The 16,774-nt window shown below is 48.2% G+C and overlaps 1 protein-coding gene across 3 annotated transcripts; it reads left to right on the forward strand.

Moving 5' to 3' along the window:
• Window positions 1-7,103: 7,103 nt before the first annotated feature.
• On the forward strand, window positions 7,104-15,513 carry HES7 (hes family bHLH transcription factor 7). Of its 3 annotated transcripts, none has more exons than XM_053362864.1 (4): window positions 7,104-7,212; window positions 11,211-11,306; window positions 12,503-12,608; window positions 13,934-15,513. In XM_053362864.1, exons 1-4 carry the CDS (start codon window positions 7,171-7,173, stop codon window positions 14,323-14,325), a joined length of 636 nt encoding a protein of 211 aa, XP_053218839.1. In that variant the 5' UTR covers window positions 7,104-7,170; the 3' UTR covers window positions 14,326-15,513. The 3 variants fall into 3 exon arrangements, with proteins under 3 accessions (XP_053218839.1, XP_053218841.1, XP_053218840.1); XM_053362866.1 differs by having other exon boundaries at window positions 12,503-12,590; XM_053362865.1 differs by having other exon boundaries at window positions 7,104-7,203.
• The last annotated feature ends 1,261 nt before the right edge of the window (window positions 15,514-16,774 follow it).

The following is a 16,774-nucleotide window of genomic DNA, read 5'->3' on the forward strand; positions in this document are numbered from 1 at the left end:
TTAAAAACAAGATTAAAATACAGCATTGGAACATTAAAATGCAGCCTCATCACGGGAGGAGAAAGGAAAAAAGAAAGAGGGGGAGGGAATCAAGTTGATTCCAAGCCAAAGGCCAGGCGGAACAACTCTGCCTTACAGGCCCTGCAGAAAGAAATCAGATCCTGCAGGGCCCTGGTCTCATGAGACAGAGCGTTACACCAAGTCGGGGCCAGTGTTGAAAAGGCCCTGGCTCTAGTTGAAGCCAATCTAACTTCCTTAGGGCCCGGGACCTCTAGGGTGTTGCTATTTATGGACCTTAAGGTCCTCCGCGGGGCATACCGGGAGAGGCGGTCCTGTAGGTACGAGGGTCCTAGGCCGTGAAGGGCTTTAAAGGTCAAAGCCATCACCTTAAATCTGACCCTGTACCCAACCGGGAGCCAGTGCAGCTGGAAAAGCACTGGGTGAATATGCTCCCATGGCAGGGACCCCGTGAGGAGCCTCGCTGCAGCATTCTGCACCCGCTGGAGTTTCTGGGACAGCTTCAAGGGCAGCCCCGCATAGAGCGAATTACAGTAGTCAAGCCTGGAGGTGACCGTTGCATGGATCACTGTGGCCAGGTCGGGGCGGGAAAGGTAAGGGACCAATTGCTTGATGCGGCGAAGGTGGGAAAATGTCGCTATAGTTAAACAAGCTATAGCTTAGGGCCCCGCTCTCTTGGGCTCCCCCCAAAAAAAATTAAAGGGAAAAAAACTGGGTATTTCCAATATATAAGATACAAAACAAATAAAATAAAACCTGCATACAGCAACAGTGTTTTGCGTTGTGTAGGCTCCTATGATGTAAGTAATGGGCCCCGCCTGCTAGCCTGCTCCCTAAAATATCACTGGTTTGCTCCTTTCTATATATAGGGTTCCTGCCAACCTAGCAGTTCGAAAGCACGTCAAAGTGCAAGTAGATAAATAGGTACCACTCTGGCGGGAAGGTAAACGGCGTTTCCGTGCGCTGCTCTGGTTCGCCAGAAGCGGCTCAGTCATGCTGGCCACATGACCCGGAAGCTGTACGCCGGCTCCCTCGGCCAATAAAGCGAGATGAGCGCCACAACCCCGGAGTCGGTCACGACTGGACCTAATGGTCAGGGGTCCCTTTACCTTTACTATATATAGGGTGCCTCCATTCTACATGGACTTTGCATTCTCCATGGACTTCTCAACAATTACTTTGTTAAAATACATATTTTGTTATGTGCAAATGGCTTCAGATACCTATGAGGTTCATAAATTACCCTATAGCATATATTCAACACAAAAAACAGAGACAATTTCTTGTTGGCAAAGGACAGCTGGACATTTAATGGGCCCCATTGCCTTCAGTAGCTTAGGGCCTCATCAAACCTAAATCCGGCCCTGTTCCCAACGCACACAAATTGGCAAAACCCTTCCCAATTTCCCTTAATTCTGCACACCCCTTCCTCACCCCCCCCCACTTCATTTTCGAAAAGTAGAATTGTAGAGCTGGAAAGGACCCCTTCCCCAGACATCTAGCCCAACGCCCTGCGGTGCAGGAATCAGAGGTGAGCACCCAGAATTTATTAGTGCCCTTTCTCACACAAAGAACTGCCTATCTCACAGGGTTGTTGTGTAGTGTGTTGGAGTGGGTGCTAAGCGCTTTGGGCAGTGTAGTCTAACAGACATCGGTATTTCTTCCTTCCAACATATCAGGGGGTTGTCTGTGCTCTTTCCCTTGAAAAATAAACCCCTTTTGCCACTTTTTTGTCCCCTCCTGCGTCTCTCTGCTTTCACGCCAAATTTCAGGGCCTATTTTACTGGTCCCCATTTGGCAGACTTTCACAGTTCCTGATGTGTGGGGTGGTGTGGTGTGGTGTGGGGATGGAGGGGTAATGACTTTTCCCCACAGCTGGCGTTGGTCCTACCCACCCCAACCGCCACATTCCCTAGTCTCCGTTAACATTTCCCACTCCTGCTTAATTGTTGTTGTTTAGTCATTTAGTCGTGTCCGACTCTTCGTGGCCCCCTGGACCAGAGCACGCCAGGCACTCCTGTCTTCCACTGCCTCCCGCAGTTTGGTCAAACTCATGCTGGTAGCTTCGAGAACACTGTCCCACCATCTCGTCCTCCGTCATCCCCTTCTCCTTGTGCCCTCCATCTTTCCCAACATCAGGGTCTTTTCCAGGAAGTCTTGCATATATAAATTTTTATTCATATTTGCACATATATACAAGAAAAACATAAACAAAAAATCCACCACATACCTTATACAAATTATATCCACTTCACAAATCATAAATAAAATACACAACTGAGTTAGTCTTAACTGAGCCTTGGACTTCCCTCCACTCCTTTGGTAAGTATCAAATAAATTATATAGTCGTGTACTTTTTAACTCTTTTACATAGTCCTTTCCCGCTGTTAGAGTTATTTCAACCCCGCCAGTGTCACCTGAGATTTAGATTCCATATACATTAAATATTTCTTCCAATTATCATGAAATTTCTGTTCGTCTTGGTCCCTTAATCTTCCTGATATTCTATCAAGCTCAGCATAATTTATCATTTTAACCTGCCAATCACTTATGTTGGGTATTACTTCTAATTTCCAATTTTGTGCTAACATAATTCTTGCAGCTGTCGTAGCATATAGAAACAAGATCTTATCTTCTTTTTTAATTTCTTTACCGACCATTCCTAACAAAAAGGCTTCTGGCTTTTTGGGAAATGTATATTTCAAGATTTTTTTAAGTTCATTATAAACCAGTTCCCAAAAGCCTCTCACTTTGCAACACGACCACCACATATGGTAGAGGTCACCTTCTACCTCTCTACATTTCCAGCATCTTTTATCCTTCAACTTATAAATCTTCGCTAATTTCACTGGTGTGTGATACCACCTGTAGATCATTTTCCACAGGTTTTCCTTTAGTGCTGTGCAAGCCGTAAATCTCATATTCTTGTTCCATAGTTCCAACCACCTCTCAAAGTCGATGTTATATCCAATATCTATCGCCCACTTAGTCATAGCCTCCTTCACCTCCTCATCTTTTGTATACCACTCCAGCAAAATATCATACATCCTTGACAGTGTTTTGTTCTTACCTTCTATAACTTCTACATTAAATTTAGATTTTTTATCTTCAAATCCTACTTTCTTTTTATTTTCTTTTAGCAGGTCATTTACTTGGTGGTATTGCAACCACCCTGTAAATAAATTTTTGATCTCTTCATACGGTCTAAGTTTAATCCCTTGATCTGTCTTCCAAGTTAGTTCTTCATAGGTGGCATTCTTCCCTTCCATGTTTAATTTTTTTTATAGTTAACACCTCTATTGGTGAAATCCACCAAGGTGTCTTCCTTTCCAATATATTTTTATTTCTTTCCCAGACTTGGAATAGTGGTTCTTCCTTTCCAGGAAGTCTTATCTTCTCATGAGGTGGGCAAAGTCTTGGAGCCTCAGCTTCAGGATCTGTCCTTCCAGTGAGCACTCAGGGCTGATTTCCTTCCGAATGGAGAGGTTTGATCTTCTTGCAGTCCATGGGACTCTCAAGAGTCTCCTCCAGCACCAGAATTCAAAAGCATCCATTCTTCGGCGATCAGCCTTCTTTATGGTCCAGCTCTCACTTCCATACATCACTACTGGGAAAACCAGAGCTTTAACCATACGGACCTTTATTGGCAAGGTGATTTCTCTGCTTAATTAATGGGCTTAATAAGAGGTGCCGGGGCTCAAGCACCCCCCCCCACCGTCGTCGTCCCCCCCCAGTTCTACACTAGTCAAATGCCCCTTTCCCCCAAACCCAGATGGGTCACAGGAAGGACTTGTGGTTGTTTAGTGGTGAGGTGAAAGCACTCTGTGCGCGCCCAGAGACACGGATGAGGCGAAAGCATTCTGCACGTGCTCATAGACCATGGGTAGGCAAACTAAGGCCCGGGGGCCAGATCTGGCCCAATTGCCTTCTAAAACCAGCCTGCGGACGGTCCGGGAATCAGCGTGTTTTTACATGAGTAGAATGTGTCCTTTTATTTAAAATGCATCTCTGGGTTATTTGTGGGGCCTGCCTCGTGTTTTTACATGAGTAGAATGTGTGCTTTTATTTAAAATTCATCTCTGGGTTATTTGTGAGGCAGAGGAACTGGTTCATTTCCCCCCCTCCAAAATATAGTCTGCCCCCCCACAAGGTCTGAGGGGCAGTGGACCGGCCCCGTGCTGAAAAATTTTGCTGGCCCCTGTGACATAAACCAGGAGTCAGCAAACTTTTCAGCAGGGGGCCAGTCCACCGTCCCTCAGACCTTGTGGGGGGCCGGACTATATTTTGAAGGGAAAAAATGAACGAATTCCTATGCCCCACAAATAACCCAGGAATGCATTTTAAATAAAAGGACACATTCTACTCATGGAAAAACACACTGATTCCCGGACTGTCCGCAGGCCGGATTTAGAAGGCGATTGGGCCGGATCCGGCCCCCAGGACTTAGTTTGCCTACCCATGACATAGACTATCTACATGACCGTGACTGTCTCCTATTGTGGTCTCTCCTTCCTTGGAGGTTTATAAGCAGAGGTCGGATGGCCATCTGTCCTGAATGCTTTAGCTGAGATTCCTGCATTGTAGGGGGTTGGACTAGATGACCCTCGGGTCCCTTCCAACTCAACAATTCTACAGTTCTATGCTTCAAACAGCAGTGCGGGCAGCTGAGCCCTAGCTCTGATTCCGCCTGGCCGTTTTCTTGGAATATGAGGCCTTTTCTTCTTCAGGGGCCTTTTGTCAGCTTGCGGCTTCCCAACAGGCGGAATCGACTTGCAGGATCCGTCCCCCCTCCCTAAGCATGGAAAAGATGCCATAAAGGGAAAAGCTTAACTGGGTGATTTTTACAGATTGGTATAGAAACCTCAGTATTGTGGGTAGGAAGGTGGGAATATCTAAATTAATGGTTCTTATTAGTCTGAGTAGCACTGAGTTAAAAACAAAAGAGGAATGTAAATGGGTAAAACCGATGGTAACTGCAGCCAGACCGGTTATAGCAAGTAACTGGAAAAATGCAGAAGAGCTAGGGGTGAACCAATGGAGGAAAAAACTGAATAATATTATAATTCTAGAATATCTAACTGTGAAGATACACAGAATGAAAGGGTTTAAGGTCAGTGAGAAAGAGGAGGATTGGTTTGAGAAGATATTGAATTATTTGGGTAGGTTTGAACAATTTGGGGCAATCAAAATGTTGAAAGTTAAATAAACCTTGTGGAGGGAGGAGTATTAACGTATATAGAATTGTACATATGGTTGATTTGAATATGTTATCATTGATTATGTATACCGAATGTATCAGTCGCCTGGGGGGGGGGTTTCACTGTTTGTGTTTTGGTTGTTGGTAAAAAAATAAACATTTTAAACATTTTTTAAAAACTGGGTGATTTTTTTTTAAAAAAAGAATAATATAATTGTAGAATTGGAAGGGACCCCAAGGGTCATCTAGTCCAACCCCCTGCAATGCAGGTATTTAAAGGCAGTGGGGGGGAGAGACAGCACATTGGCAATGCATCATTTCACTTTCTTGGGCTCCATGATCACTGCAGATGGTGACAGCAGCCACGAAATTAAGAGACGCCTGCTTCTTGGGAGGAAAGCAATGACCAACCTAGACAGCATCTTAAAAAGTAGAGACATCACCTTGCCAACAAAGCTATGGTTTTCCCAGTAGTGATGTATGGAAGTGAGAGCTGGACCATAAAGAAGGCTGATCGCCAAAGAATGGATGCTTTTGAATTCTGGTGCTGGAGGAGACTCTGGAGAGTCCCATGGACTGCAAGAAGATCCAACCTCTCCATTCTGAAGGAAATCAGCCCTGAGTGCTCACTGGAAGGACAGATCGTGAAGCTGAGGCTCCAATATTTTGGCCACCTCATGAGAAGAGAAGACTCCCTGGAAAAGACCCTGATGTTGGGAAAGATGGAGGGCAGAAGGAGAAGGGGACAACAGAGGACGAGATGGATGGATAGTGTCTTCGAAGCTACAAACATGAGTCTGAACAAACTGCGGGAGGCAGTGGAAGACAGGAGTGCCTGGCGTGCTCTGGTCCATGGGGTCACGAAGAGTCGAACACGACTAAATGACTAAACAACAACAACAACAACAACATGACACACAAAACCACCTGCTTTTTCGTTTCAGAAACGAAGCCCTTTCCCTTACACTGCCATGACAACCACCGAACTAACTGCTTTGGATCTGAATCAAAACAGCTCTGAAAGTGGACAGCATTCCAGAAGTCAAATTCTTATTTTTTAAAAAATTGGATTTATTTGGAGAAATATCTCCGCCTTAGAAGAATTGGAACCCGCTCCTGTGGCTTAACCAAAAGGCCAAAACATTCAGCATTAACACACACACACTCCTCCTTTAGCAAGATTCTCTAGTCTCGACTATGCAAGAAAGCTAGGATCACAGAGACTCTGAATTCTAAGGCTACACCGCTACCTTGCTTTCGCTTAAAAGGAATCCCCCAAACCCAGCACCACCCGTAACTGAAAATCTGGGGGTGGGGTGGCAAGATAATCAAAGATGACATGCATGTAAACAGATTAAAACATTGGCAGGATTATTGTAATAACCTGCAGTTTCACAGGAGTATATATTTAAAGAAGATGAATAAATGAGCAAATTAAGTTAATTTGGATGTGCAGAATATATTAACAATAAATTTAAGGAGCCGTAGAAAGAGGGCGAAGGAAGTCAAGTTTTGAAATGTCAAAATGATTGAAAAATTAGTGAAGTGTATAAGCTTGAAAAGTAAGTATAATTTAATTTTAATTTTTATTTTTTAAAAGTTGACATGCAAATTATTGCAACCCACTCTGAGCCAAGCAAAGCAGATCTGATGGTGATCCCTTCCAGTACCCTGGGGGAAGGAGGTATTGACTGCTTGTTAAAGTTTTAACATTTGGGTGTGTCCCCCCCACCCCCCACATTTCACACCCATGGAGTGTGTGTGCGCGCGGGCGCGCGCGTGCTGCTGAAAGGGACGGATCAAACTCACTCCCCCAGATGTGGGCTGCGCCTGATGGGTCATTAAAGGAGGAGGAGGAGGGAAAAGAGGGCGGGGGGTCGCAGGGGGGCTGGCTCACTTTGACCATCGTCCCCGGCGGGGGAAAGGCAGGCTTGCCAGAGGAGATCCCGGAGGCGATGGTGACTACGCAGAGCTCTGAGCCAGGAGGGGTGAGAAAGGTATATGGGCTGCATCAGGGGAAGGAAAGTGGGGGGCAAGGGGTTTTTTGGGGGGGCTCAGCGTAGAGAGCTAAGAGGGTTGGTGTGTATGGAGGATTGAACCAGAGAAAGTGGATCTATCTATCTATCTATCTATCCATCTATCTCTATCTATCTATCTATCTATCTATCTATCTATCTCTATCTATCATCTGTATCTATCTATCATCTATCTATCTATCTATCTATTGATCATCTGTCTGTCTATCCAACTATCTATCATCTATCTATCTATCATCTATATCTATCTATTTATCATCTATCTATCTATCATCTATATCTATCTATTTATCATCTATCTATCTATCTATCTATCTATCTATCTATCTATATCTATCTATATATCATCTATATCTATCTATCTGTCTATCTATCTATCTATCTATCTATCTATATCTGTCTATCTATATCTATCCATCCATCCTTCAAGGAGCTCAATGTGGTCCTCTCCATTTTGTCCCTACAACCTCGCGAGGTAGGTTGGGCTGACCGGGTGCCACCGGCCCAGGGTCACCCGGCGGCTGAGTGGGAGGATTTGAACCCAGGTCCTCGCCTACGCACCGCCATCCAGGCTCGCCAGGCGCTGCTGCTGCGCCCCGCCGGCTCCCACCAGCCCTGACCATTGGCCACACTCCGGGAATTACCCGGGGATGGGGTGGAGGGGACGCAGATCTTCCCTACCCCGGGAAGAGAGGACCGGCTCCTTAGCCACAGAAGCGCGCTGGCTTGCTCTGCGTGGTCTTTTCTGGAGGGAGCTGTGCGGAGATGGCGCGCGCCCTTGCTGGGCGCATCTCTTGCGCACGGGCTGCGCGCGGATCAGGGGAGGAGAGGGGACTGCATTCGGGATCTGGGGTGATGGGAGCCGTGGAGCCCCACACTTTCTGGAGGGCACCGCCCTGGCTACCCCCCTGAAGGAAGAACTCGCCCTCTGCCCTTTCCTGGGGGGCGCCTGTCTCCGCTTGGTGGACTTTTTTTGGGAAGGACTAAAAATAAAAAATAAATAAATTAAAAATAAATAAATTAAAAATTAAAAAATTATAAATAAATTAATCCAGGCACTTGGATGAGGTTTTGATCTTGGCCACCATGAATTTATTTAGCGGTGAGATTTGATTGTCTTTAAATGTTTGTCTTGTAATGTTTTGAATTTGTGTTGTTTTGTTGCTGGCGTCTCCTGGGGGCGGCGGCGGAATATAATGAATGAATGAATGTACCAGTTTTGCAGCAGCGCATATCACAATTCCCCTTTCTTCTTGCACGAATGCGTCACAATACTGTACACACACAGGGAGTAGACCCCCTGAATGGAGCTAAGCTCGCCGTGCCGTTAATTTCCAATGGGTATACTCTTGAGTAGGACTAACTTTCGCTGCAACCCTCAGGAGCTTATATCTTGTGCCAGGGCGCTGAGTCCGCGGTGAAAGTGCCGGTATTAGCTACGGAAAACATACAGACGGCCATCGCAATAATTAACAAACAACAACGCCAACACGTGATGCTCTGAAACAAAGTAACGTGTGTATATGTCGGAGGAGGGGGGTATTTTTTTTTTGCCTGATCGGTGGTTGTGCCAAAAGGAGTTGCAGAATTCTGGGAAGGACCTGCAAAATGATGATGATGATGCTCTTTTGTCTCCTTTTAACTGGGCGAAATAATTTCACGTGCAATTTGGCAAACTTTTCTTAATGCTGTCTCTAAAGGCCTGGCGGGTTTTCGATCTGGTGGGATGCATGTGTGGATTTTGCATTTTGGGGCTGGTTGGATTAAGGGAGAATTGAAAGGGTGGGGCGAGGAAAGCGATTTTGCAACAAGCAAAGATGTTGCAAATTCTTCCAGGCAGAAGCGAGTCCTGGCTGCTCCAGGCCCCTCCCATATTACCAGGGGAAGCGGGAGGGAGGGGGCTTTATAGGAATTGCTTCCTGGGCATTTGGGAAGGGGGCGGTTTTCAAGTAGGATAGGGGAGGGCTCAGCTGAAGGAGAAAGTGTGTTCCTTATCCAGTGGATTTTGCAGAAGATGCCTGACTTGGGCTGGAGGCAGCTGTGATGGGCACGTTATCAAGGAAGCTGCAGATCGTTTTAGATTTGCCCCCACATTAGATAAAGAACAACGAATTTCACATTAATGCTCCGATGCTCGACACGTTTTAATTAATTTCATAAAATTGATACACCGCTTCATTGAAAAACAAACAGGCAAACAAACAAACCCACCTCAAAGTGGTTTGCAGCTGGAATAAACTAATACAGTTATGGGTGAGAACAACTATTTAAAACATTCAACAATTTTAAATCGGCGATAAACTAAAAACAAACAAACCCCAAACAGATGAAAACAGGCACGTCGAAATTCTACCTAACCTGGTAAAAGGTAAAGGGGCCCCTGACCATTAGGTCCAGTCGTGGCTGACTCTGGGGTTGCGGCGCTCATCTCGCTTTATTGGCCATGGGAGCCGGCGTCCAGCTTCTGGGTCATGTGGCCAGCATGACTGAGCCGCTTCTGGTGAACCAGAGCAGAGCACGGAAATGCCATTTACCTTCCCGCCGGAGTGGTACCTAGTTATCTACTTGCACTTTGACGTGCTTTCGAACTGCTAGGTTGGCAGGAGACCTAACCGGGTAGGCTTGCTTAAACCCAAAGGCTTTTAGCAGGCACCAAGAAGAACAGAGCTGTGTGGATTTTGACAGAAACCTTTTCAAGAAAGCAGGCCTGGGATCGCAACCTGATGTTAACGTCGAGATTACAGGGTTTGATTCCCTTTTTTATTGTGAAATGAAGGGCCATTCATTCCAGAAAAACATAGCACCCCCCCACAGCTATTTGCCTCGCTGCCTCTAGGGGGCAGCAAAAGCGCTACCTACTGTCATGCCTGCACGGGGGGGGGGGACGGGGACGGGACGACGGACTCGCTTCACCCAGGGCTGGATTTATGTATAAGCTAAACAAGCTATAGCTTAGGGCCCCACTCTCTTGGGGGCCCCAAAAAAATTCAAAGGGGAATCCCCCCCCCCAATATAAGATAAAAAACAAATAAAACCTACATACAGCAACAGTGTTTTGTGTTAATGGGGTCCCCCTGCTAGCCTGCTCCTTAAAATATCACTGGTTTGTTTCTTTCTATATATAGGGTGCCTACATTCTGCATGAACTGGTTGCATGGCAACACGGGCAAATGGCTTTAGATAGCTAGGTAAAGGTAAAGGGACCCCTTACCATTAGGTCCAATCGTGGCCGACTCTGGGGTTGCGGCGCTCATCTCGCTTTATTGGCCGAGGACGCCGGCGTACAGCTTCCGGGTCATGTGGCCAGCATGACTAAGCCGCTTCTGGCGAACCAGAGCAGCGCACGGAAACGCCGTTTGCCTTCCTGCCGGAGTGGTACCTTCCTGCAGGAGCAGGGACCGAACAAGCGGGGATTCAAACTGCCGACCTTCTGATCGGCGAGTCCTAGGCTCTGTGGTTTAACCCACAGCGCCACCCGCATTCCTTTAGATATCTATTAGGCCCATAAATGACCACAGAGCATATATTCAACACACAAAACAGTGACAATTTGTTGCTGACAAAGGACCGCTGGACATATAAAGGCCCTGTTACCTCCAGTAGCTGAGGGCCTCATCAAACCTAAATCCGGCCCTGGTTCCATCCAACCTAGAGAATTTGCCTGCCTGGGGGGATAAAGAGAGGAAGAATAGAGAGAGGAGGCGTTGTAGCATCCAAAATGGGGGGGAGGGAGCGACCATTGGCCCCGTTCAGCTCTGTGTTGTCTTCACTACCCCCCAACCCTTTTTTTTAGTGCGGTGGTTGATGGGTACATTTGGTGATCTAAGAAAGGTCTTGGCACAACCTGTTCATGGGAAAGGGAGGATCCTGCTCTGCAATGGAGTGTATCAGTGCCTGTCTATCAAAGCGGCTGCCCACCCCACCCAGGGGTCAACCCCCCCAATTGTTTGTCTATTCAGATGCTGAAGCCCCTGGCAGAGAAGCGTCGCCGCGACCGCATCAATCGGAGCCTGGAGGAACTGCGCCTGCTGCTCCTTCAGAGGACCCACAGCCAGGTCAGTGAGGAGGTGTCCCCTGCAGCCAGCCTGCCCCCCCTGCTCCCCACAGCCCCCCCATCCCATTCCCCGCAAGTCCTAGCCAGGACTTCTCCCTGAGAATGTAACCGCTGCCGTTTGGGATAGTTTCAGACCCGTGGGTCTGCGTCAACTTTGTGGCCTTCCGATTTCCCGAGGAGGCCTTAGCGTTAATTGAACCCCCTTAAAGTGCATTGAAGTGGATTGTGCGTTTATTTCTTCAACTGCCAGCAGGTGGAGCTATTGCTCTACATGACTCTGCTCTAAAAGGAAGGCTTTGGTTAAAAGGAATTGGCAGAGAAATAGGTGGCCCCGGAGACTTGATCAGGTATTCTCTACCCTTATTCCTGTCTCGTCTATCCTGTCCATGTTCCTCAAGAGTAAGTTGGCACTTGCGCAGTGATTTGCAAAATCCCTGTGGCTGCTTCGCAGCAGTAGATCCTGGGCGGGGTGGGGGGTCGGCGAGGCGATAAGGATCTGCATGTGGGAGGTGTCCTTTGCAGTCCCAGCCCTCCCCAGCATAGCTGGCAACCGTCCCTTATTTGGTGGGAAAGTCCCTTATCCCAGCGCCGTGTCCCGCTGCTGTCCCTTATTGATGATGTCCCTTAAATTTCCCGGGTGTCAAAGGAAGCAGCTCCTCTCCCTCCCTCCCTCCCTGCCGGCCAGGGAGGAGGGAGGCTCCAACTGGGTTGCTTGGCTGCGTTGCTCACCCAATAAGGAGTCTGAGAACGACTGGGGGGTGGAGCTTGCATGCCTTGTGCCGATCAAATCGGCCGCGTTGCCTGGGGACTCGCCTTTGCTCAGCGCTTCCCAGCAGAGAGGTGACAGTGGTTTCCCTTGCTGCATCCCCTTTGCCGGGTTGCTGCGCTGGGGGAACCACCGCTTGAGGCTTCGTTTGGCTGCTGGCTGGGCTTTCTGCCTTTGGCTCGGAGGGGCTCAGAAATTGAACATACCTGTACTCTGAAAATCCCTTATTTTGGCTGCTGATCTCTTATTTCCGAGGCTGCTGGTCCCTTATTTTCAAATCTGTAAGTTGACAGCTATGCTCCCTAGACCTGCCGATAGCTGAACCCGGGACTGTCAGCACGCTGATCCGTTGCTCTGCCCCCCAGCCACTGCCTATTCCCTGCAAAAGTTTCCCCTTCAGCCCCCTTCTTCTCGGGCCTCTTTCTTTACAGACTCTGAAGAACCCCAAGGTGGAGAAAGCGGAGATCTTGGAGATTGCTGTAGGATACCTGCGGGAGATGAACGCAGCTAAACCCCAGGGTACAAATGACCTGCATGGTGGGTGTTGGGGGGCTTATGTGGCTGTATCAGAGACACCTGGGCAGACCAGGTCCGTGAGAGTGCTTGTGAGTTGCTCAAATGCTTTGCTCCCTGTTCTTCAGTGCATGGGGAGTCCCCATTCCCACCTTGCCAAAGCCAGAAATTTCTACACCCACCCTCCCTCCATCCAGACAGACAAGGATGCTCAGGGAGGGACGGAGATGGGGGTGGCCTGGGGGAGGGAGGAGCTTAAGAGTCCCATGGGCCAGGTGGGGAGGCCCAGAGGGCTGCAACCACCTCCTGAGTGTTTGGAATAGCGGATAGTAGGAGAGGACATATCGATTAAATATTATCCTTCCTCACTCACGCTAGTGAGTTAGTAGCAGAGTACATTCCCAGTCAAGGGATGCGGGTGGCGCTGCGGGTTAAACCACAGAGCCTAGGACTTCCTGATCAGAAGGTCGGCGGTTCAAATCCCCGCGACGGGGTGAGCTCCCGTTGCTCGGTCCCTGCTCCTGCCAACCTAGCAGTTCGAAAGCACGAAGTGCAAGTAGATAAATAGGTACCACTCCGGCGGGAAGGTAAACGGCGTTTCTGTGCGCTGCTCTGGTTCGCCAGAAGCGGCTTAGTCATGCTGGCCACATGACCTGGAAGCTGTACGCCGGCTCCCTCGGCCAATAAAGCGAGATGAGCGCCGCAACCCCAGAGTCGTCCGCGGCTGGACCTAATGGTCAAGGGTACCTTTACCTTTACTTAAGCAGTCCAATCTGGCTTTGTCCAGATTGGGTTTGTTCCTGGCAAATTCCCCTTTCATCCCCTCTCGAAAAGAATAAAGGCGCAACCGCCTTCTTTGAAAAGCAACAAGAAGAAGCTTTACTTGCATTCAGTTCGCAGTAGCTTGGAGTTACAGAAGAGCATTTGAGTTCATCCCGTATGGGAATGAGCCCGTGTGTTGCTGGCTGAGAGCCAGCAGACAGCAAAATACGCCAGTATCAGAAGTGAGCAGCAAAAGAGGAAGGCGGCTGCTTGTCTGGCCCTTTTACGGGGTCTCCTGGGGCCACGCCCATCTACCTGGCAGGGAGGTGACAGACCAGGTGTGACAGGAAGTCCTCCTGGCTGGAGCAACGCCCTCCTGTCTGCGTCCACTCTAGGCAAACAGGAAGTGTTTGACTTGACTGCTTAGGTTCCATCCCACACTGAGCATCCCCTGGTTCTATGGACTCTAGAGCCACAGCCTTGCAGAGTTGAGATCTAGCCCGACGCCCTGCAAGGCTATGGAGGCCCACCTCCCTAGGGTTTGAGTGACCAGCCTTCTCCCTGGCTCCCCAATTCTGCCCCTCCAGGAGCCGACCCCTCGGAAGACGGGACCCTCCAGACCTGCTACATGATGGGCTTTCGGGAGTGTCTCCTGGGTCTCGCTGCCTTCATCCAGCAAACCCACCCGTCCGTCCAAAGCCACCTGCTGGACACTTTGCACCTCTACCTGGCCTCCAAGCCGGAGCCCCAGAGCCAAGACTGGACCCTCGCCGTCTTCTCTCCTAGCCCTTCGCTGGAGGAATCGCCTCCCCGGACCCCCGAGGGCTTATACTCACCCGTCAAGGCCCTGAGCGAATCTTTGCGGAGCCCAGACCCCGCTTGCTCCAGCGCAGGCCAACAGAGACACAGCCGAGACGCCGCTGCCTCAGCCAAGAGGATTCTGGCGCCTCCGTCGGCTTTCTGGCGGCCTTGGCCCTAGAGCACAAACACTCCTGCCCCCCACCCCCCTGCCCCAAACATTTATGTATGTAAATATATATATATATATATATATTATCTAATAAAACCTTTGTGATGGGATCACACTGCCGGGTGACTTTACGAGGGGATGGAGACGTCACCTTACTGCCTCAAATGTAGCGCTCTCCTCTGAGAAAGGGAGATGGTTTCTTAGGGACTAGTAGCTTGGGCCTTCACCTAGTGACTCTGTTAGCATTTACACATCTAGAAATGAGGTTTCATAGTTGGAAGGGACCCAGAGGGTCATTTTTTGGTGTTTTTTGTTGTTGTTGTTTTTACCCTCAACCAGCGGTTTGCAAATTGGGACTCCCAAGAGGACTTTGCAGGTAAGTGAAAAGTGGTCTGAGGGCTGCAACCTTTCCTACCACTGAGATGTTCTGCGGTGGGTGGGGGGAAAGTTGGGGCTCCCATCAGATTTCTCCCAGCTCCTTAAGAGACTTTAAGGAAAGTCTTTTGCAGGTTGTGACCCAATGGGTAAGACCCAAAGGAGCCGATTGGCTGCTTTGCTCAGTTCTCAGCATCCTGGTCTTGCACAGGTAAGACATTGCTGTCTTGTGTAGGTAAGATGCCTCTTGGCAAATGATCGTGGCCCCAGCAGGGTGCTTCTACAGAATGAATGGGAAACTGGGGGTCTTCCAGGACCCCCCCAATTCCCATCACCCCCAAGACCACATGCCCCACTACCTAGGACTCGTGACACAGGTTTTTCAGCCCTGTTTGCATCCTGTTAGGGTCTGTGGAGTGGAAGGGATTGTCTCTTAATGTAATAAGCCAGAAATCTGATTTTCACGTACCTGCATAAACACCCTGTCTCCTGTAGAATTTTAAGATTTTTTTGCTTTTGGATGTGTGTGCGAGTGGCTGAGTGTGCGCTTGGATTACCAAGCCTGTGTCATTTGCAAACGTTTCATTACACGCCTGTTTGAAATCAAAACGAGTAATTTCCCCCCATGTAGGTTCGTTTTAAAAAATATCTTTAATTTCTTTTTTTTTCTTTTTCTCCAAACTTTCAGGTATTATTATTATAAATAATATCCCCCCCCCTCAGTTATGGCTTGTATTGGGATGTTTTTGGTTGCTTGTTTAAATAGTTCCTTGTGTTGAAATCTGTATCCACCATGTAATAAAAATGTATTTCTTTTAAAAACATGGAGTGGGACTCATTCCTTTCTAGGGTTCTCCAGAAAATTTCCAAGACGTACATTTCCTCCCCCACGGAAAGGAAGACACATACGTATCAATAACTGTATAACAAGAAGTATTTATGTCTGAATCATTTCTGCATGCTTTTTTTTAGTGTACTTTTGGTGAAGTACAGTGGTACCTCGGGTTACATACGCTTCAGGTTACATACACTTCAGGTTACAGACTCTGCTAACCCAGAAATATTGCCTCAGGTTAAGAACTTTGCTTCAGGATGAGAACAGAAATCGGGCTCCGGCGGAGCGACAGCCGCAGGAGGCCCCATTAGCTAAAGTGGTGCTTCAGGTTAAGAACAGTTTCAGGTTAAGAACGGACCTCTGGAACGAATTAAGTACTTAACCTGAGGTACCACTGTAGTGTGATGGAGAGGGCTACTTCACCCAGAGCCTCCCCCCCCAAAAAAAAATTATGCACGTTCAATATGTGTGTGACTGTATATTTGCATTATGCCAAGCTCAGAAGTGACCCAGAAACATTATAAAGAAATCACTGAAATGTCACTAAAAGGGCAGGGCAAAAAAATATATTTAAAAATCCACTTCTCTTCTGACCCCTGGACAGTTAAACCCACAACCTGAGAATATCAGTCTACACATCAGAGAGATACAAAAGTTAGCTGATAGGTTGAAGCCGTGGTTCTCAAAGGGTGTAGCAAGTGTGGCAGGAAGAGCCACGGACAATCAAAGCAACATTTAAACATTTAGTGCAGTATAGTATTAAGATCAGGGATGCAGGTGGCACTGTGGTCTAAACCACTGAGCCTCTTGGGCTTGCCGATCAGAAGGTTGGCAGTTCGAATCCCCGCGACGGGGTGAGCTCCCGTTGCTTGGTTCCTGCTCCTGCCAAACTAGCAGTTTGAAAGCATGTCAAAGTGCAAGTAGATAAATAGGTACCGCTCCGGCGGGAAGGTCAACGGTGTTTCCGTGCGCTGCTCTGGTTCACCAGAAGCGGCTTAGTCATGCTGGCCACATGACCCGGAAGCTGTAAGCCGGCTCCCTCGGCCAGTAAAGCGAGATGAGCACCGCAACCCCAGAGTTGGCCATGACTGGACCTAATGGTCAGGGGTCCCTTTAATATTAAGATCAGAAAAGAGAATGGCTTCTTTGTGCTGATGAGGAAATGAGTGTCTCAAATTAGACCTAATATAAATGAGATTACTTGGCAAACGCAAGCTCACACCTCACTGAGTTTGTATACATACTTAA

Source organism: Podarcis raffonei, chromosome 13 (assembly GCF_027172205.1).
Source record: "Podarcis raffonei isolate rPodRaf1 chromosome 13, rPodRaf1.pri, whole genome shotgun sequence".
NCBI classification, from domain to species: Eukaryota; Metazoa; Chordata; class Lepidosauria; order Squamata; family Lacertidae; genus Podarcis; species Podarcis raffonei.